Here is a 20,698-nt window from a genome sequence, read left to right as displayed (position 1 = left end):
GCGGGGATTTGGGGACACGAGGGTGACACGGAGCCACCTCGGAATCCGGGGACACTTCCGGGATAATTTGGGAATTTCGGAAAAATTTGGGAATAATTGGCGGAATTTGAGGACAGGAGGGGACACTGGGGACACCGGAATTTGGGGATCATTTGGGGAATAAATGAATAAATTAGGGATAATTTGGGGATAATTTGGGAAGAATTTGGGGATAATTTGGGAAGAATTTGGGGATAATTTGGGAAAAATTTGGGAAAAAAATTCTGAAGAATTTGAGAATAATTTGGGAATAATTTAGGAGTAAATTTGGAATAAATTTGAGATAATTTGGGACGAATTTGGGATAATTTGGGGATAATTTGGGATAATGTGGGAATAATTTGGGAATAATTTGTGAATAATTTGGGAATAATTTGGGGATAATTTGGGGATAATTTGGGGATAATTTGGGATAATTTGGGGATAATTTAGGATAATTTGGGATAATTTGGCAATAATTTGGGGATAATTTGTGAATAATTTGTGAATAATTTGGGGATAATTTGGGATAATTTGGGGATAATTTGGGGATAATTTAGGATAATTTGGGGATAATTTGGGAATAATTTGGGGATAATTTGGGGATAATTTGGGATAATTTGGGATAATTTGGGGATAATTTGGGGATAATTTGGGGATAATTTGGGATAATTTGTGAATAATTTGGGATAATTTGGGGATAATTTGGGATAATTTGGGGAGCTCCCCACCGGGGGGGGGTCCCAAAGTGGGGGAAGGGACCCCAGAAGTGCCCGGAAGTGACGTAAGAGCCCCGCGCGGCGCTGACCAATGGGGAGCCGCGGCCACGCCCACGAGGGGCGGGGCCAGGGGAAGATGGCGGCGCCCGTGCGGGACCGGGAGGCGCTGCAGAGGCTGAACTTCCTCTTCCAGGTGCGGATTTTGGGGGAATTTGGGGAAGTTTGGGGATTTTGGGGTGGACCCGGGGCTGGGGGGGGTTGGGGAGGGGTCCGCGCCCCCAAAATCCCCCAAAAATCCCCCAAAAATCCACCCGAAATCCCCAAAAATCCCCAAAAATCCACCCGAAATCCCCAAAAATCCCCCAAAATCCACCCGAAATCCCCAAAAATCCCCAAAAATCCACCCGAAATCCCCAAAAATCCCCCCAAAATCCACCCGAAATCCCCAAAAACCCCCCAAAAATCTCCCCCAAACCCTTCAAAAATCCTCAGAAATCTTCAGAAATCCCCCCCAAATCCTCAAAAAATTCCAAAAAATCCCCAAAACCCCTAAAAATCCCCTAAATCTTCCCCTGGAGTGCCCCAAATTTCCCGGTTTTCCCCCAAATTTACGCCGTTTTCCCAAAATCCACCAACTTCCCCCCAAAATCCCCCAAAACCCCTAAAAATCCCCCAAATCCCCCAGAACTCTCTCTCAAATCCCCAAATTTCCCCCAATTTTCCCGAAATCCCCTAAATGTGCCCCAAAAAAATCTCCAAAACTCCACCAAAAATCCAAAAAAACCCCCCAGAATCCCCCCCAAATCACCCAGAACTCCCTCTAAAATGCCCAAATTTCCCCCAATTTTCCCGAAATCCCCTAAATGTGCCCCAAAAAATCTCCAAAACTCCACCAAAAATCGAAAAAAAACCCCCAAAATCCCCAAAACTCCCCCGGAATCCCCCAGAAGTCCCTCCAAAAAGCCCCAGATTTTCCCCATTTTTCCCAAACGCCCCGGATTTTCCCAAAATCCCCGGATTTTCCCCAAATTCCCGAATTTTCCCCAAATCCCCTAAATGTGCCCCAAAAAAATCTCCAAAACTCCACCAAAAATCCAAAAAAGAAACCCCCAAAATCCCCAAAACTGCCCCCGAATCCCCCAGAAGTGCCTCTAAAAAGCCCCAATTTCCCCGATTTTCCCGAAATCTGCGGGTTTTGCCCCAGAGCAGGCGGCGCACTGGGCGCAGCCGCGCAGCCCCGGCCTGGCGCGGTTCCTGCTGCGCACGCAGCGAGCGGCGGCGCGGCGCCTCGTGCTGCGCATGTGAGCGGGAGCGGGAGTGGGATTTGGGGATTTGGGGATTGGGATTTGGGATTTGGGATTTGGGGATTGGGATTGGGGAATTTGGGAGTGGGAGTGGGATTGGGATTGGGATTTGGGGTTTGGGATTGGGATTGGGATTTGGGATTTGGGATTTGGGGGATTTGGGATTTGGGGGATTTGGGGATTGGGATTGGGGGATTTGGGGATTTGGGATTGGGGATTGGGATTTGGGATTTGGGATTTGGGGATTTGGGGATTGGGATTGGGGGATTTGGGAGTGGGAGTGGGATTTGGGATTGGGATTTGGGATTTGGGATTTGGGATTTGGGGATTGGGATTTGGGGATTTGGGGATTTGGGATTTGGGGATTTGGGATTTGGGGATTTGGGGGATTGGGATTTGGGGATTTGGGATTTGGGATTTGGGGTTTGGGGATTGGGGGATTTGGGATTTGGGGGATTTGGGATTTGGGGGATTTGGGGATTTGGGGGATTTGGGGATTTGGGATTTGGGGGGGATTTGGGGGATTTGGGGAGATTTGGGGGAAATTTTGGGTGGTTTTGGGTAATTTTGGGTGATTTCGGGGTGGTTTTGGGTAATTTTGGGTGGTTTTGGCTGATTTTGGGGTGGTTTTGGGTGGTTTTGGCTGATTTCGGGGTGATTTTGGGTAATTTTGGGTGGTTTTGGCTGATTTTGGGGTGATTTTGGGTGATTTTGGGTGGTTTTGGCTGACTTTGGGTCCTTTCCCCCCCAGGGCCCCGGCGGTGAAGCGCCGCCTCTGCCGCCGCTGCTGCTCCCTCCTGCTGCCGGGGGAGGGGAGCGGGGCCCGGCTGCGGGGTGGGGGAGGGAGCCGGGGGCACCTGGGGGGGCTGGGGGGGATTTGGGGGGTTTGGGGCGGGATTTTGGAAGAATTTTGGTGAATTTGGGGGGGGGATTTGGGGTATTTCGGGGAACTTTGGGGGATTTTGGGGAGGATTTGAGGGGATTTCAGGAGCATTTTGGTGAATTTGGGGGAAATTTGGGGGGATTTGGGGGGATTTGAGGGGATTTCAGGAGCATTTTGGTGAATTTGGGGGAAATTTGGTTGGAATTTTTAGGGGGAATTTTGGATGGAGAATTTGGAGGGATTTTGGGAGGAATTTTAGGACATTGGGGGGGATTTGGTTGGAATTTGGGGAGGTGTGAGGGACTTGAGAGGGATCCGGAGGGATTTTGGGTCGGCTTGGGGAATTTGGGAAGGTTTGGTGTCGATTTTGGGCCGATTTTGGGAGTTTTTTGGCGGTTTGGGGCGTGTCGGTGTCTGACCACGCCCCCTGCCCCGCCCCAGGGCGTGGCCAGCCCCGCCTCGTCCTGCGCTGCCTCACCTGCGGCCGCGGGCGGCGCCTCCTGTGCCCACCTGAGCCACGCCCAGAGCCACGCCCACCTGGGACACACCCACCCGGGACACGCCCACCTGAGCCACGCCCACCCGGGACACGCCCAGAGCCACGCCCACCCGGGACACACCCAGAGCCACGCCCACCCGGGACACGCCCACCTGAGCCACGCCCACCCGCGCAGGCCACGCCCACCGGTCAGTGGGAGTGGGCCCGAGGCAAATATGGCGGAGCTTGTGGGCGTGGCCAAGCCCATAAAAGGAAATGTGGGCGGGGCCAGGGAAGGGCGGGGCCAATCACAAATAAGGAAATGTGGGTGGGGCCAAGCCCAAATAACAAAATGTGGGTGGGAACAAACCAAAATAATAAAATATGGGTGGGACCAAACCAAAATAATGAAATGTGGGTGGGGCCAAACCCAAATAATAAAATGTGGGTGGGGCTAAACTCAAGGAATGTGGGCGTGGCCTAACAATGACCTCACTCCCCAGGCCCCGCCCCCATGCTCTGATTGGTCGCCGCCGCGCCGGAAGCAGCCAATCCGCCGTGCAGAAATAAACGCTTTATTCCGTAGGCGGCGATATGCTAATCCGCGCGCTCCGATTGGCTCAGCACTCGTCCTCGCCCAGCAGCGCGAAGGGGTTGGGGGCGGGGCTGGGAGGGGGCGTGGCCTGGTCTGACCCCGCCCCCTCGTCCTCGGAGCTGGGGGCGGGGTCAGGGGCGCAGGCCCCGCCCCCTGTCATGGCCGCCAGCGCCGCGGTGTCGGGGTGGAGCTCCCAACGCTCTGCGGGGATTTTGGGTCAAAAATCCACGGTTTTGGGGCTTTTCGGGCCCAAATCCCCAATTTTAAATTTTCTTAGGTTCCAAATTCCTTCTAAATCCCCAATTTTGGGGTTTTTTGCGTAGCAAAACTCCCCCAAATCCCGCCAAAACCCCAATTTCGTGCCCCAAAACCCCAATTTTGGGGTTTTCCGGGTCCCAAAACTCCCCCAGATTCCCCAAAACTGCCCCAAATCCTCCCGAAACCGCCCAGAACAGCCCCAAAGCCCCAGTTCTGGGTCCCAAATCCCTTATTTTGGGATTCTTTTAGGTACCAAATTCCTCCATTTTGGCTTTTTTAAGGTCCCAAATCCCCGATTTTTGACTTCTTTGGGTACCAAATCCCCCAAAAATCCCAATTTTGGGTCCCAAATCTCCCAATTCTGGGACTTTTTTGGTCACAAATCCCTGATTTTTGACTTTTTTGGGTACAAAAACTTCCCCAAATCCTCCAAAACCGCCCTAAAACCTCACCAAATTGCCCCAATTTCCCAATGTTGGGTTTTTTTGGGTCCCAAATTCCCAAATTTGGGTTGTTTGGGTACCTTTTTCCCGGGAGTAGCCCGGGGGCCGGAAGCAGAGGCGCAGCCGCCCCTCAGCCACCAGCCGCAGGAACCCCCAGACCCAAAACCACCCAAATCCCCCCAAAATTCCCAATTTTGGGTCCCAAATTCCGAATTTTGGGTCCCAAATTCCCAATTTTGGGTTATTTTGGTACCTGGGCCGGAAGCAGAGGCGCAGCCGCCCCTCGGCCGCCAGCCGCAGGAACCCCCAGACCCAAACCCCCCCAAATCCCCCTGAAATTCCCAATTTTGGGTCCCAAATTCCCGATTTTGGGTCCCAAATTCCCAATTTTGGGTTCTCTGGGTACCTTTTTCCCGGGAGTAGCCCGGGGGCCGGAAGCAGAGGCGCAGCCGCCCCTCGGCCGCCAGCCGCAGGAGCCCGTTGGCCGCGCGCGCCACGTCGTTGCGCGCCGCCCGCGCCGTCTTGTAGCCCCTCTTCTCTGCCCAGGCTGGGGGAAACGCCCCAAAAAATCAGCAAAAATGCCCCAAAAACTCAGCAGAACCGCCCCAAAAACATCCCCAAAAAATCAGCAAAAATGCCCCAAAAATGTAAAAAAAAAATCAACAAAAACACCCCAAAAATGTAAAAAAAAAATCAACAAAAGCACCCCCAGAAAGTCAGCAGAACCGCCCCAAAAACATCCCAGAAAATTCAGCAAAAACACGCCAAAAATGTTAAAAAAAAATAAAAAAAAGCACCCAAAAAAATCAGCAAAAACATCCCCAAAAAATGCGCCAAAAACGCCCCAAAAACATTAAAAAAAAATCAACAAAAGCACCCCAAGAAAATATTAAGAATATTCAGGAACATTCCGGAACATTCCGGAACATTCCGTCCCACCTTCGCACAGCTCCCAGGTACATAATGTAAATATATTCTGGAATATTTAGGAACATTCCGGAACATTCCGGAACATTCTGTCCCACCTTCACACAGCTCCCAGGTACATTATGTAAATATATTCTGGAATATTCAGGAACATTCCGGAACATTCCGGAACATTCCGTCCCACCTTCGCACAGCTCCCAGGTACATTATGTAAATATATCCTGGAATATTCAGGAACATTCTGGAACATTCCAGAACATTCCGGAACGTTCTGTCCCACCTTCGCACAGCTCCCAGGTACATTATGTAAATACATCCTGGAATATTTAGGAACATTCCGGAACATTCCGGAACGTTCTGTCCCACCTTCGCAGAGCTCCCAGGTACATAATGTAAATATATTCTGGAATATTCAGGAACATTCAGGAACATTCCGGAACATTCTGTCCCACCTTCACACAGCTCCCAGGTACATTATGTAAATATATCCTGGAATATTTAGGAACATTCCAGAACATTCCGGAACATTCCGTCCCACCTTCACACAGCTCCCAGGTACATTATGTAAATATATTCTGGAATATTTAGGAACATTCCAGAACATTCCGGAACGTTCCGTCCCACCTTCGCACAGCTCCCAGGTACATTATGTAAATATATTCTGGAATATTTGGGAACATTCCGGAACGTTCCGTCCCACCTTCGCACAGCTCCCAGGTACATTATGTAAATATATCCTGGAATATTTAGGAATATTCCGGAACATTCCGGAATGTTCCGTCCCACCTTCACACAGCTCCCAGGCCGTCCAGGCGCCGCCGCTGGGGGGGCGCAGCTGCAGCAGGGGGGGCAGGGCCAGGTGGGACCCCAAAAACCCCACGGCCGAGTAGGGGTCCTGCAGCTGCGCGATGGGGTACACCCCTGCCAGGACCTGGGAAAGGAGAGAAAATGGGGTACAGCCCTGCCAGGACCTGGGAAAGGAGAGAAAATGGGGTACACCCCTGCCAGGACCTGGAACAGAGAAACAACGGGGTACAGCCCTGCCAGGACCTGGGAAAGGAGAAATAATGGGGTACAGCCCTGCCAGGACCTGGAACAGAGAAACAACGGGGTACAGCCCTGCCAGGACCTGGGAAAGGAGAGAAAATGGGGTACAGCCCTGCCAGGACCTGGGAAAGGAGAAACAACGGGGTACAGCCCTGCCAGGACCTGGGAAAGGAGAGAAAATGGGGTACAGCCCTGCCAGGACCTGGGAAAGGAGAGAAAATGGGGTACAGCCCTGCCAGGACCTGGAACAGAGAAACAACGGGGTACAGCCCTGCCAGGACCTGGGAAAGGAGAAACAACGGGGTACAGCCCTGCCAGGACCTGGGAAAGGAGAAATAATGGGGTACAGCCCTGCCAGGACCTGGGAAAGGACAAACAATGGGGTACAGCCCTGCCAGGACCTGGGAAAGGAGAGAAAATGGGGTACAGCCCTGCCAGGACCTGGATGGAAGTGGAGTTAGGGTCACACCTGGGATTTTGGGGTCACACCTGGAGATTTTGGGGTTCTGGCTCACCTGGAGCTCGGGCGGGGCGCGTGAGGGGAACATGAGGCCGGGGCAGGGCTGGGGGATTTGGGGGTCACACCTGGCTGGGTTTTGGGGTCACACCTGGCTGGATTTTGGGGTCACACCTGGAGATTTTGGGGTTCTGGCTCACCTGGAGCTCGGGTGGGGCGCGTGAGGGGAACATGAGGCCGGGGCAGGGCTGGGGGATTTGGGGTCACACCTGGCTGGATTTTGGGGTCACACTTGGCTGGATTTTGGGGTCACACCTGGCTGGATTTTGGGGTCACACCTGGCTGGGATTTGGGGGTCACACCTGGCTGGATTTTGGGGTCACACCTGGCTGGGATTTGGGGTCACACCTGGCTGGATTTGGGGGTCACACCTGGCTGAATTTGGCGGTCACACCTGTCTGGGATTTGGGGGTCACACCTGGCTGGATTTTGGGGTCACACCTGGCCGGATTTTGGGGCTCTGGCTCACCTGGAGCTCGGGCGGGGCGCGCGAGGGGAACACGAGGCCGGGGCAGGGTCAGGGTCACACCTGGCTGGGATTTGGGGGTCACACCTGGCTGGATATGGGGTCACACCTGGCTGGATTTGGGGTCACACCTGGCTGGATTTTGGGGTCACACCTGGCTGGGATTTGGGGGTCACACCTGGCTGGATTTTGGGGTCACACCTGGCTGGGATTTGGGGTCACACCTGGCTGGATTTTGGGGTCACACCTGGCTGGGATTTGGGGTCACACCTGGCTGGGATTTGGGGTCACACCTGGCTGGATTTGGGGGTCACACCTGGCCGGATTTTGGGGTCACACCTGGCCGGATTTTGGGGTCACACCTGGGGCTCTGGCTCACCTGGAGCTCGGGCGGGGCGCGCGAGGGGAACACGAGGCCGGGGCAGGGCTGGGGGATTTTGGGGTCACACCTGGCTGGATTTGGGGTCACACCTGGCTGGATTTGGGGGTCACACCTGGCTGGATATGGGGGTCACACCTGGCTGGATTTGGGGTCACACCTGGCCGGATTTTGGGGTTCTGGCTCACCTGGAGCTCGGGCGGGGCGCGCGAGGGGAACACGAGGCCGGGGCAGGGCTGGGGGATTTTGGGGTCACACCTGGCTGGATATGGGGGTCACACCTGGCTGGATTTGGGGTCACACCTGGCCGGATTTTGGGGTCACACCTGGCTGGATTTTGGGGTCACACCTGGCTGGGATTTGGGGTCACACCTGGCTGGATTTGGGGTCACACCTGGCCGGATTTTGGGGCTCTGGCTCACCTGGAGCTCGGGCGGGGCGCGCGAGGGGAACACGAGGCCGGGGCAGGGCTGGGGGATTTGGGGGTCACACCTGTCTGGATTTTGGGGTCACACCTGGCCGGATTTTGGGGTCACACCTGGCCGGATTTTGGGGTCACACCTGGCCGGATTTTGGGGTCACACCTGGGATTTTGGCTCACCTGGAGCTCGGGCGGGGCGCACGAGGGGAACACGAGGCCGGGGCAGGGCTGGGGGATTTTGGGGTCACACCTGGCTGGATTTGGGGGTCACACCTGGCTGGATTTGGGGTCACACCTGGCTGGATTTGGGGGTCACACCTGGCTGGATATGGGGGTCACACCTGGCTGGATTTGGGGTCACACCTGGGGCTCTGGCTCACCTGGAGCTCGGGCGGGGCGCGCGAGGGGAACACGAGGCCGGGGCAGTCGCAGAGGCGCACCGAGCCCGTCAGGAAATGGGTCTGGAAGTAGCGGGTGCGGCCGGGGGCGCGGGACACGCCCACCGCGCCCCGGCCCAGCAGCGCGTTCAGCACCGACGACTTCCCCGCGTTCGGCAAACCTGGGCGGGGCGGGCGCACCTGAGCGCGGCCACGCCCACCCGGACCACGCCCACCCGAGCCACGCCCACCTGAGCGAGGCCACGCCCACCCGGACCACGCCCACCTGAGCGCGGCCACGCCCACCTGAGCGCGGCCACGCCCACCTGAGCGCGGCCACGCCCACCCGAGCCACGCCCACCCGAGCCACGCCCACCTGAGCGCGGCCACGCACACCTGAGCCACACCCACCTGAGCGCGGCCACGCCCACCCGGACCACGCCCACCCGAGCCACACCCACCTGAGCGCGGCCACGCCCACCCGGACCACACCCATCTGAATCAAACCCACCTGAGCCACACCCACCCGAGTGCTGCCACACCCACAGTGACCACACCCACAGACCACACCCAAATGACCAGTGACCACGCTCACAATGTCCACATGCCCACTGACCACACCCAAATGACCACATTGACCACACCCCCTGACCACACCCACAGTGACCAAACCCACAGTGACCACACCCAAATGACCACTGAACACACCCACAGTGACCACAGTGACCACACCCAGTGACCACACCCACAATGTCCACACCCACAATGACCACACCCCCACAGATCACACCAATGACCAAACCCAGTGACCACACCCACAAGCCACACCCAAATGACCACTGACCACACCCACAGTGACCACACCCACTGACCACACCCAAATGACTACAGTGACCACACCCACAGTGACCAAACCCACAGACCACACCCAAATGACCACTGACCACACCCACAGTGACCACACCCAGTGACCACAACCAAATGAACACACCCACAGACCACACCCCCAATGACCAAACCCACAGTGACCACACCCACTGACCACACCCAAATGACCACTGACCACACCCACAGTGACCAAACCCACAATGACCACACCCAAATGACCACAATGATCACACCCACAATGTCCACACCAATGACCACACCCCCACTGACCACACCCCCACTGACCACACCCCCACTGACCACACCCAAATGACCACTGACCACACCCAGTGACCACACCCACAATGACCACACCCAAATTACCACTGACCACACCCACAGTGACCACACCCACTGACCACGCCCAAATGACTACAGTGACCACACCCACAGTGACCACACCCACAGTGGCCACACCCACAGACCACACCCAAATGACCACTGACCACACCCACAGTGACCACACCCAGTGACCACAACCAAATGAACACACCCACAGACCACACCCAAATGACTACAGTGACCACCCCCACAGTGACCACCCCCACAGTGACCACACCCACAGACCACACCCAAATGACCACTGACCACACCCACAGACCACACCCACATGACTACAGTGACCACACCCACAGTGACCAAACCCACAGTGACCACACCCAAATGACCACTGACCACACCCACAGACCACACCCAAATGACTACAGTGACCACACCCACAGTGACCACACCCAAATGACTACAGTGACCAAACCCACAATGACCACACCCAAATGACCACTGACCACACCCACAGTGACCACACCCAAATGACCACAGTGACCACACCCACAGTGACCACACCCAAATGACCACTGACCACACCCACAATGACCAAACCCACAGACCACACCCAAATGACCACTGACCACACCCACTGACCACACCCACAGTGACCACACCCACTGACCACAGTGACCACCCCAGCGGCCCCGCCCCGGCCCCGCCCCTCACCGACGCAGCCCAGCGTCAGCACGCCGTGCCGGTACCGCTCCCACTGCCGGGGCGGGGCCGCGCCCCCGGGCCCCGCCCCCTCCTCCTCCTCCTCCTCTTCATCCCTGCCCGGGGGCTCCTCCCCCTCCTCATCCTCGTCTTCATCGTCCTCGTCCTCCTCCTCCTCCTCCTGCGGGGGGCGCTGCTCCGCCCGCTCCAGCCGCGCCCGCCAGCTGCTGAGGTCCACTGGGGACACCGCGGTGGGAATGGGGGACTGGGGGGACTGGGGGGACTGGGAATACTGGGGGGGATTGGGAATGGGGGGACTGTGGGTACTGAGAATGGGGGACTGGGGGCAATGGGAGGGACTGGGGGGATACTGGGAGGATTGGGAATACTGGGGGAACTGGGGATAGTCCCACAGCCCCCCCAGGACCCCTGAAACCCTCCCAGGAGCCCCCAAAACACCCCCAAACACCCCCAGGACCCCCCCAAACCCCTCCCAGGACCCACCAAAACCCCCCAAACACCTTCAGGACCCCCCAAACCCCTCCCAGGACCCCCCAGGACCCCCCAAACCCCTCCCAGGACCCCCCAAACCCCTCCCAGGACCCCCCCAAACCCCACCCAGGACCCCCCAGACCCACCCAGGACCCCCCAAACCCCACCCAGGACCCCCCCAGGACCCCCCAGACCCCACCCAGGACCCCCCAGACCCCACCCAGGACCCCCCCACGGACCTGCCCCCCCCACGATCTCCTCGCAGGCCTCCAGCAGCAGTCGGGGTCCCACGGCGCGGCTCCAGCGACTCCCCCTCCTCTTCTGCCTCTTCTGCAGCCCTGGGGACCCCAAAAACGGCCAAAATCACCCCAAAAAGAGCCAGAGTCACCCCTCTGCTTCCAGAAATGGCCAGGGTGACCTCAAATCCCCTTAGTGTCACCCCAAAGCCCCAAAATCCCCCAATTCCACCCCAAATCCCCCCAATTCCTCCCCAAATCCCCCATTTTCACCCCAAAATCCCCCAATTCCACCCCAAATCCCCTCAATTCCTCCCCAAATCCCCCAATTCCTCCCCAAATCCCCCATTTTCACCCCAAAATCCCCCAATTCCACCCCAAATCCCCTCAATTCCACCCCAAATCCCCTCAATTCCACCCCAAATCCCCCCAATTCCTCCCCAAATCCCCCATTTTCACCCCAAATCCCCCCTGGGTGGGTACCGGGGCCAGGGGCCGGGGGTGGTGCAGAACGGGACCACCCGGGCCGCGCCGTGCCGGGCCCGCAGGAGGTGGCTCCCAAAACCCCAAAATCCCCGATTTTCACCCCAAATCCTGTACCGGGGCCGGGGGCCGGGCCGGGGGCGGTGCAGAACGGGACCACCCGGGCCGCGCCGTGCCGGGCCCGCAGGAGGTGGCTCCCAAAACCCCAAAATCCCCGATTTTCACCCCAAATGCCGTACCGGGGCCGGGGGCCGGGCCGGGGGCAGTGCAGAACGGGACCACCCGGGCCGCGCCGTGCCGGGCCCGCAGGAGGTGGCTCCAGGCCGTGGCCACCGCGGGTGGCACCAGGTCCACCTTGTTGAGGATGAGGATGAGGCCCTTGGCCAGGTCCTGCGAGACGTGGGCGGCCAGCGCGGGCGGCACCCCCAGGGCCTGGGGACGGGGGGACATGAGGGGACATGAGGGGACACGGGGGGACATGAGGGGACACGGGGGGACATGGGGACACTCAGGAGACATGGGGGGACATCAGGGGACAGTCAGGGGACACGGGGGGACATGGGGACACTCAGAGCACCCCCAGGGCCTGGGGACGGGGGGACATCAGGGGATATGAGGGGACACGGGGGGACATGAGGGGACGGGGGGGACATGAGGGGACAGGGGGGGACATGGGGACAGTCAGGGGACATGAGGGGACATGGGGGGACAGGGGGACACTCAGAGCACCCCCAGGGCCTGGGGACGGGGGGACATCAGGGGACATGAGTGGGACATGGGGGGACATGAGGGGACACGGGGGGACATGGGGACACTCAGGAGACATGGGGGGACATCAGGGAACATGGGGGGACATGGGGGGGACATGGGGGGGACATGAGTGGGACAGTCAGGGGACACGGGGGGACATGGGAACACTCAGAGCACCCCCAGGGCCTGGGGGGACATCAGGGGACAGTCAGGGGACAGGGGGGGACACTCAGGGGACATGGGGGACATGAGGGGGACAGGGGGGGACATGGGGACACTCAGGGGACATGAGGGGACAGTCAAGAGACATGGGGGGACATCAGGGGGACACTCAGGGGACATGGGGGGACATCAGGGGACAGTCAGGGGACATGGGGGGACATCAGGGGACAGTCAGGGGACAGGGGCGGACAATCGGGACACTCAGGGCCTGGGGGACAGGGGGGGACATGAGAGGGACAGGGGGGGACAATCAGGGGACAGGGGGGGACAATCAGGGCACCCCCAGGGCCTGGGGGACATGAGGGGACAATCAGGGGACAGGGGGACATGGGGGGGACACAGGGGGACAGTGATGGGGGGACATGGGGACACTCCGGGATCACACTCAGGGGACACAGGAACAGAGAAAGAACAAACGCAGGACAGTGACAGGGAGGACGCAGGTGACACAGGTGACACAGGTGACACCCAGGTGACACCCAGGTGACCCAGGACAGTCACAGAGCGGACACACAGAGGTGGCACACACGGGTGACACCCAGAGGTGCCACCCAGAGGAGCCACAGGCGCCCACCGGGTGCCGGGCGTCGGCGATGACCAGCACGATGTCCGACATCTCCAGCACCCGCCACAGCTGCCGCCACGTCTGGGGACACGGGGACAGCGAGGGGACAGCGAGGGGACAGCGAGGGGACAGCAGTGAGCCCGCGGCCTCCCGGGTGTCCCCAAACCCCCCTAACCCCCTTAACCCCTCCCTTGTGACCCCCGGGTCCCCAAAATGTCCCCAAAGTGTCCCCAACCCCTCCCTTGTGACCCCAGGGTCCCCAAAATGTCCCCAAAGTGTCCCCAACCCCCCCTTAACACCCTTCACTCCTCCCTTGTGACCCCAGGGTCCCCAAAATGTCCCCAACCCCCCCCCAACCCCTCCCTTGTGACCCCCGGGTCCCCAAAATGTCCCCAACCCCCCCCTTAACCCCTCCCTTGTGACCCCCGGGTCCCCAAAATGTCCCCAACCCCCCCCAAAATGTCCCCAAACCCCCCCTGCCATGTCCCCAGTGTCCCCAAACCCCCTTTAACCCCCCCAAGCCTCTTTAATGTCCCCAAAATGTCCCCAAAGCCCCCCAGAATCTCCCCAACCCCCCTTTAATGTCCCCAAAATGTCCCCAAACCTCCCCAAAATGTCCCCAGACCCCCTTTAAGCCCCCCAAGCCCCCCCTTAACTCCTCCATAATGTCCCCAAACCCCCCCAAAATGTCCCCAAACCCCCCCAGAATGTCCCCAAACACCCTTTAATGTCCCCAACCCCCCCAAAATGTCCCCAACCCCCCCCAGAATGTCCCCAAACCCCCCCAAAATGTCCCCAAACCCCCCCAGAATGTCCCCAAACCCCCCCAGAATGTCCCCAAACCCCCTTTAATGTCCCCAAACCCCCCAGAATGTCCCCCACCCCCCCCAGAATGTCCCCAACCCCCCCAAAATGTCCCCAAACCCCCCCAGAATGTCCCCAAACCCCCCCTAAATGTCCCCAAACCTCCCCAGAATGTCCCCAAGCCCCCCAGAATGTCCCCAACACTCCAGAATGTCCCCAAACCCCATTTAATGTCCCCAAACCCCCCCAGAATGTCCCCAAACCCCCCAGAATGTCCCCAAACCCCCGCCCCGTGTCCCCGGCGCTGTCACCTCCAGGTTGTGCTCGAAGGGGGCCAGGCCGGGGCTGTCACCGTCCCCCCCGGGGTCCCCGCCGGGGTCCCCCCCGGGGTCCCGCAGCCCCCGCAGGAACTCCCGGAACGTCGCCTCCTCCCGCGCCCGCAGCTCCTCGGGGCTCATCCCGAAGCTCCAGGGCGGGCGCCGGGGGAAGTCCAGCCCTGGGGGGACACGGGGAGGGGGACACGGGGTCACCTTGGGGCTGGTGGCACCCCAGGGCCACCGGGACCCTCCCAGTGGTCACTTGGTCCCTCCCAGTGGTCATTTCATCCCTCCCAGTGGCTACTTTGACCCTCCCAGTGGCCACTTTGACCCTCCGAGTGGTCACTTCCCAGTGGTCACTTTGTCCCTGCCAGTGGTCACTTTGACCTTCCAATGGTCACCTCACCCCCCCAGTGGCCATCCCCTGTCCCCGGTAGCCATCCCCCCGCCCCAGTAGCCATCCCCCTGCCCCGGTAGCCATCCCCCTGTCCCCGGTAGCCATTCCCTGTCCCCGGTAGCCATCCCCCCGTCCCAGTAGCCATTCCCTGTCTCTGGTAGCCACCCCCCGCCCCGGTAGCCATTCCCTGTCCCCGGTAGCCATCCCCTGTCCCCGGTAGCCACCCCCCTGCCCCGGTAGCCATCCCCCCGCCCCGGTAGCCATTCCCTGTCTCTGGTAGCCACCCCCCGCCCCGGTAGCCATTCCCTGTCCCCGGTAGCCATCCCCCCGCCCCGGTAGCCATCCCCCTGTCCCCGGTAGCCATCCCCCCGCCCCGGTAGCCATCCCCCCGCCCCGGTAGCCATTCCCCGCCCCGGTAGCCACCCCCCGCCCCGGTAGCCATTCCCTGCCCCGGTAGCCATCCCCCCGCCCCGGTAGCCATCCCCCTGTCCCGGTAGCCACCCCCCGCCCCGGTAGCCATCCCCCCGGCCCGGTAGCCATCCCCCCGCCCCGGTAGCCATCCCCCCGGCCCGGTAGCCATCCCCCCGCCCCGGTAGCCATCCCCCCGGCCCGGTAGCCACCCCCCGCCCCGGTAGCCATCCCCCTGTCCCGGTAGCCACCCCCCGCCCCGGTAGCCATCCCCCTGTCCCCGGTAGCCATTCCCTGTCCCCGGTAGCCATCCCCCCGCCCCGGTAGCCACCCCCCGCCCCGGTAGCCATCCCCCGCCCCGGTAGCCATCCCCCTGTCCCAGTAGCCATCCCCCCGCCCCGGTAGCCATTCCCTGTCCCCGGTAGCCATCCCCCCGCCCCGGTAGCCACCCCCCGCCCCGGTAGCCATTCCCTGTCCCCGGTAGCCATCCCCTGTCCCCGATAGCCATTCCCTGTCCCCGGTAGCCATCCCCTGTCCCCGGTAGCCATTCCCTGTCCCCGGTAGCCATCCCCCCGCCCCGGTAGCCATCCCCCCGCCCCGGTAGCCGCTCACCGGGGCCGTAGAGGCGGTCGGGCTCCAGCTCCAGGGCGCTCTCGGGCAGCAGCTCCAGCGGCTCCTGCTGGGCCCGGCGCCGGCTCCGCTCCAGGGCCTCGGCCCAGGGCCCCCCCAGCTGCAGCCGGAACCTGGGGGGCACCGGGGGCACCCCGGGGTCACCAGGGGCACCCTGGGGTCACCCAGCCACGGCCGGACCCTTCCGGGGTCACCCAGCCACGGCCGGACCCTTCCGGGGTCACCCAGCCACGGCCAGACCCCACTCTGGGCCTGGACACCCGGGATCCAGGCCGGGATTTCCCTCCAGCCGGGGTTCCCAGTGAAATCCACTCTGGGTTTTCTCCCATTCCCAATTGCACCCCAAATCCAGGCCGGGCTTTTCCCCATTCCCACTCCCACCCCAATTCCCACCCCAATTCCCTCAGATTCTCCATTCCCGCCCCCATTCCCTCAGTTTCCCCATTCCCAGTTTCCCCATTCCCGCCCCCGTTCCCAGTTTCCCCATTCCAGCCCCCGTTCCCAGTTTCCCCATTCCCGCCCCCGTTCCCAGTTTCCCCATTCCCGCCCCCGTTCCCAGTTTCCCCATTCCCACCCCCGTTCCCAGTTCCCCCGTTCCCAGTTTCCCCATTCCCGCCCCCATTCCCAGTTTCCCCATTCCCATCCCCATTCCCGCCCCCATTCCCAGTTCCCCCGTTCCCAGTTTCCCCATTCCCACCCACATTCCCGCCCCCGTTCCCAGTTCCCCCATTCCCTCAGTTTCCCCATTCCCGCCCCGTTCCCAGTTCCCCCATTCCCTCAGTTTCCCCATTCCCGCCCCGTTCCCAGTTTCCCCATTCCCGCCCCCGTTCCCAGTTTCCCCATTCCCGCCCCCGTTCCCAGTTCCCCCGTTCCCAGTTTCCCCATTCCCAGTTTCCCCATTCCCAGTTTCCCCATTCCCGCCCCCGTTCCCAGTTTCCCCATTCCCACCCCCATTCCCAGTTCCCCCGTTCCCAGTTTCCCCATTCCCGCCCCCGTTCCCAGTTTCCCCATTCCCATCCCCATTCCCGCCCCCATTCCCAGTTCCCCCATTCCCAGTTTCCCCATTCCCGCCCCCATTCCCAGTTCCCCCGTTCCCAGTTTCCCCATTCCCGCCCCCGTTCCCAGTTTCCCCGTTCCCAGTTTCCCCATTCCCGCCCCCGTTCCCAGTTTCCCCGCTCACCTGCCGGGGTCGTGCCGCCGGGGGGGCTCGCTCGGGGGGTCTCCGGGGGCGCCATCGCCGTCCCGCTCGCTGCTCCCGCTGCGGCTGCCGGGGCCCGGCACCGGCCCGGCCGGGGCGTCTGCGGCCGGAGGGGGCACGGGCGGGGGCACGGGGGTCAGGGGGCACGGGCAGGGGCACGGGGGTCAGGGGGCATGGGGGTCAGGGGGGTCAGGGGGCACGGGGGTCAGGGGGCACGGGGGTCAGGGGGGCACGGGGGTCAGGGGGCACGGGGGTCAGGGGGCACGGGGGGTCAGGGGGCACGGGGGTCAGGGGGCACGGGGGTCAGGGGGCACGGGGGTCATGGGGCACGGGGGGTCAGGGGGCACGGGGGTCATGGGGGTCAGGGGGCACGGGGGGTCAGGGGGCACGGGGGTCAGGGGGCACGGGGGTCAGGGGGGGTCAGGGGGCACGGGGGACATGGGGTTTCGGGTGATCATGGTGCCCTTCCAGGAGATCCCAGCCCCATTCCCGGGATCCCAGCCCCATTCCCGGGATCCCAGCCCCATTCCCGGGATCCCAGCCCCATTCCTGGGGATCCCAGCCCCATTCCCGGGATCCCAGCCCCATTCCTGGAGATCCCAGCCCCATTCCTGGGATCCCAGCCCCATTCCCGGGATCCCAGCCCCATTCCTGGAGATCCCAGCCCCATTCCTGGGATCCCAGCCCCATTCCCGGGATCCCAGCCCCATTCCTGGGGATCCCAGCCTCATTCCTGGGGATCCCAGTCCCATTCCCGGGACCCCAGCCCCATTCCCGGGATCCCAGCCCCATTCCCGGGATCCCAGCCCCATTCCCGGGATCCCAGCCTCATTTCCTGGGATCCCAGCCCCATTCCCGGGACCCCAGCCCCATTCCTGGGATCCCAGCCCCATTCCTGGAGATCCCAGCCCCATTCCTGGGATCCCAGCCCCATTCCCGGGATCCCAGCCCCATTCCCGAGATCCCAGCCCCATTCCTGGAGATCCCAGCCCCATTCCCGGGATCCCAGCCCCATTCCCGGGATCCCAGCCCCATTCCCGGGATCCCAGCCCCATTCCTGGAGATCCCAGCCCCATTCCTGGGATCCCAGCCCCATTCCCGGGATCCCAGCCCCATTCCTGGAGATCCCAGCCCCATTCCTGGAGATCCCAGCCCCATTCCTGGGGATCCCAGCCCCATTCCCGGGATCCCAGCCCCATTCCTGGGGATCCCAGCCCCATTCCTAGAGATCCCAGCCCCATTCCCGGGATCCCAGTCCCATTCCTGGAGATCCCAGTCCCATTCCTGGGGATCCCATCCCCATTCCCGGGATCCCAGCCCCATTCCTAGAGATCCCAGCCCCATTCCTGGGGATCCCAGCCCCATTCCCGGGATCCCAGCCCCATTCCCGGGATCCCAGCCCCATTCCTGGAGATCCCAGCCCCATTCCTGGGATCCCAGCCCCATTCCCGGGATCCCAGCCCCATTCCTGGGACCCCAGCCCCATTCCTGGGGATCCCAGCCCCATTCCTGGGACCCCAGCCCCATTCCTGGGGATCCCAGCCCCATTCCCGGGATCCCAGCCCCATTCCCGGGATCCCAGCCCCATTCCTGGAGATCGCAGCCCCATTCCTGGAGATCCCAGCCCCATTCCTGGGGATCCCAGCCCCATACCTGGAGATCCCAGCCCCATTCCTGGGGATCCCAGCCCCATTCCCGGGATCCTAGCCCCATTCCCGGGATCCCAGCCCCATTCCTGGGGATCCCAGCCCCATACCTGGAGATCCCAGCCCCATTCCCGGGATCCCAGCCCCATTCCTGGAGATCCCAGCCTCATTCCCGGGATCCCAGCCCCATTCCTGGGGATCCCAGCCCCATTCCTAGAGATCCCAGCCCCATTCCCGGGATCCCAGTCCCATTCCTGGAGATCCCAGCCCCATTCCTGGGGATCCCAGCCCCATTCCCGGGATCCCAGCCCCATTCCCGGGATCCCAGCCCCATTCCTGGGGATCCCAGCCCCATACCTGGAGATCCCAGCCTCATTCCTGGGGATCCCAGCCCCATACCTGGAGATCCCAGCCCCATTCCCGGGATCCCAGCCCCATTCCTGGGGATCCCAGCCCCATTCCTAGAGATCCCAGCCCCATTCCCGGGATCCCAGTCCCATTCCTGGAGATCCCAGTCCCATTCCTGGGATCCCATCCCCATTCCCGGGATCCCAGCCCCATTCCTAGAGATCCCAGCCCCATTCCTGGGGATCCCAGCCCCATTCCTGGGGATCCCAGCCCCATTCCTGGGGATCCCAGCCCCATTCCTGGAGATCCCAGCCCCATTCCCGGGATCCCAGCCCCATTCTTGGGGATCCCAGCCCCATTCCTGGGGATCCCAGCCCCATACCTGGGGATCCCAGCCCCATTCCTGGGGATCCCAGCCCCATACCTGGGGATCCCAGCCCCATTCCTGGAGATCCCAGCCCCATTCCCGTGTCCCAACCCCATTCCCAGCGTTCCCGTTCCCATTCCCGGCTGTCCCAGCCCCGTTCCCATTCCCATTCCCGGCTGTGCCAGCCTCGTGGCCATCCCCATCCCCGTTCCCATTCCCATTCCCGGGTTCCCATTCCCATTCCCGGGTTCCCGTTCCCATTCCCGGCTGTCCCATCCGTTTCTCACCGCCCCGTTTGCGCTCCCGCCGCTCCCGGAGCTGCCAGCCCCGTGCCCATCTCCAGCCCCGTTCCCGTTCCCATTCCCGGCTGTCCCAGCCCCGTTCCCGTTCCCATTCCCGGCTGTCCCATCCGTTTCTCACCGCCCCGTTTGCGCTCCCGCCGCTCCCGGAGCTGTCTCTCCCCATTCCCAGGGTTCCCGTTCCCATTCCCGGCTGTGCCAGCCCCGTGCCCATCCCCATCCCCGTTCCCATTCCCATTCCCAGGGTTCCCGTTCCCATTCCCAGGGTTCCCGTTCCCATTCCCGGCTGTCCCGTCCGTTTCTCACCGCCCCGTTTGCGCTCCCGCCGCTCCCGGAGCTGCCATCCCCGTTCCCATTCCCATTCCCAGGGTTCCCATTCCCATTCCCAGGGTTCCCATTCCCATTCCCGGCTGTCCCAGCCCCGTTCCCGTTCCCATTCCCGGCTGTCCCATCCGTTTCTCACCGCCCCGTTTGCGTTCCCGCCGCTCCCGGAGCTGCCGCTTTTTCCGCTTGGCGCTGAACGGCCGCTTGCGGGGCATGACGGGAGCGCACCTGACGGGGCGGGGCCGAGCTCCGCCAATAGGCGCAAAGGGGCGGGGACACGCCTGGGGGAGGAGCCAATAGGGTGGCGTATCGCCTCAGCGCCGCGGCGTGATTGACGGGCCGGGTGACTCGTAGCGGCGCGGCGCACGCGGCGGGGCGGGATTAACCAATAGGAGGACGCGTTGCCTCAGGGGTGGGCGGGACAAGAAGAGGCTAGCCAATAGCGACAGCGGCGCGCGGGCGGGAGGCGGGG

General features: G+C 61.5%; 2 protein-coding genes across 9 annotated transcripts; one reads left to right on the top strand and one right to left on the bottom strand.

Moving 5' to 3' along the window:
* Window positions 1-850: 850 nt before the first annotated feature.
* Window positions 851-3,987, top strand: RPP21 (ribonuclease P subunit p21). Of its 7 annotated transcripts, none has more exons than XM_085564952.1 (5): window positions 851-930; window positions 1,947-2,038; window positions 2,793-2,875; window positions 3,366-3,611; window positions 3,906-3,987. In XM_085564952.1, exons 1-5 carry the CDS (start codon window positions 874-876, stop codon window positions 3,923-3,925), a joined length of 498 nt encoding a protein of 165 aa, XP_085421078.1. In that variant the 5' UTR covers window positions 851-873; the 3' UTR covers window positions 3,926-3,987. The 7 variants fall into 7 exon arrangements, with proteins under 7 accessions (XP_085421078.1, XP_085421076.1, XP_085421074.1 ...); XM_085564950.1 differs by having other exon boundaries at window positions 3,366-3,680; window positions 3,868-3,987; XM_085564948.1 differs by having other exon boundaries at window positions 1,944-2,038; window positions 3,366-3,434; window positions 3,492-3,987.
* GNL1 (G protein nucleolar 1) lies at window positions 3,962-20,549 on the bottom strand. Of its 2 annotated transcripts, none has more exons than XM_085564928.1 (12): window positions 20,366-20,549; window positions 17,225-17,342; window positions 16,027-16,157; window positions 14,604-14,788; window positions 13,498-13,569; window positions 12,191-12,383; window positions 11,472-11,570; window positions 10,753-10,977; window positions 8,836-9,014; window positions 6,412-6,556; window positions 5,105-5,245; window positions 3,962-4,198 (listed from the first exon to the last, which is right to left on the bottom strand). In XM_085564928.1, exons 1-12 carry the CDS (start codon window positions 20,439-20,441, stop codon window positions 4,023-4,025), a joined length of 1,740 nt encoding a protein of 579 aa, XP_085421054.1. In that variant the 5' UTR covers window positions 20,442-20,549; the 3' UTR covers window positions 3,962-4,022. The 2 variants fall into 2 exon arrangements, with proteins under 2 accessions (XP_085421054.1, XP_085421053.1); XM_085564927.1 differs by lacking the exon at window positions 20,366-20,549 and adding an exon at window positions 19,891-20,258.
* Window positions 20,550-20,698: the final 149 nt, after the last annotated feature.

This window comes from Lonchura striata, chromosome 35 (genome assembly GCF_050655825.1).
Source record: "Lonchura striata isolate lonStrDom1 chromosome 35, ASM5065582v1, whole genome shotgun sequence".
Classification (NCBI taxonomy): Eukaryota; Metazoa; Chordata; class Aves; order Passeriformes; family Estrildidae; genus Lonchura; species Lonchura striata.
Note: the sequence above shows the minus strand (reverse complement) of the source record. Positions and strands in the feature narration are given on the sequence as shown.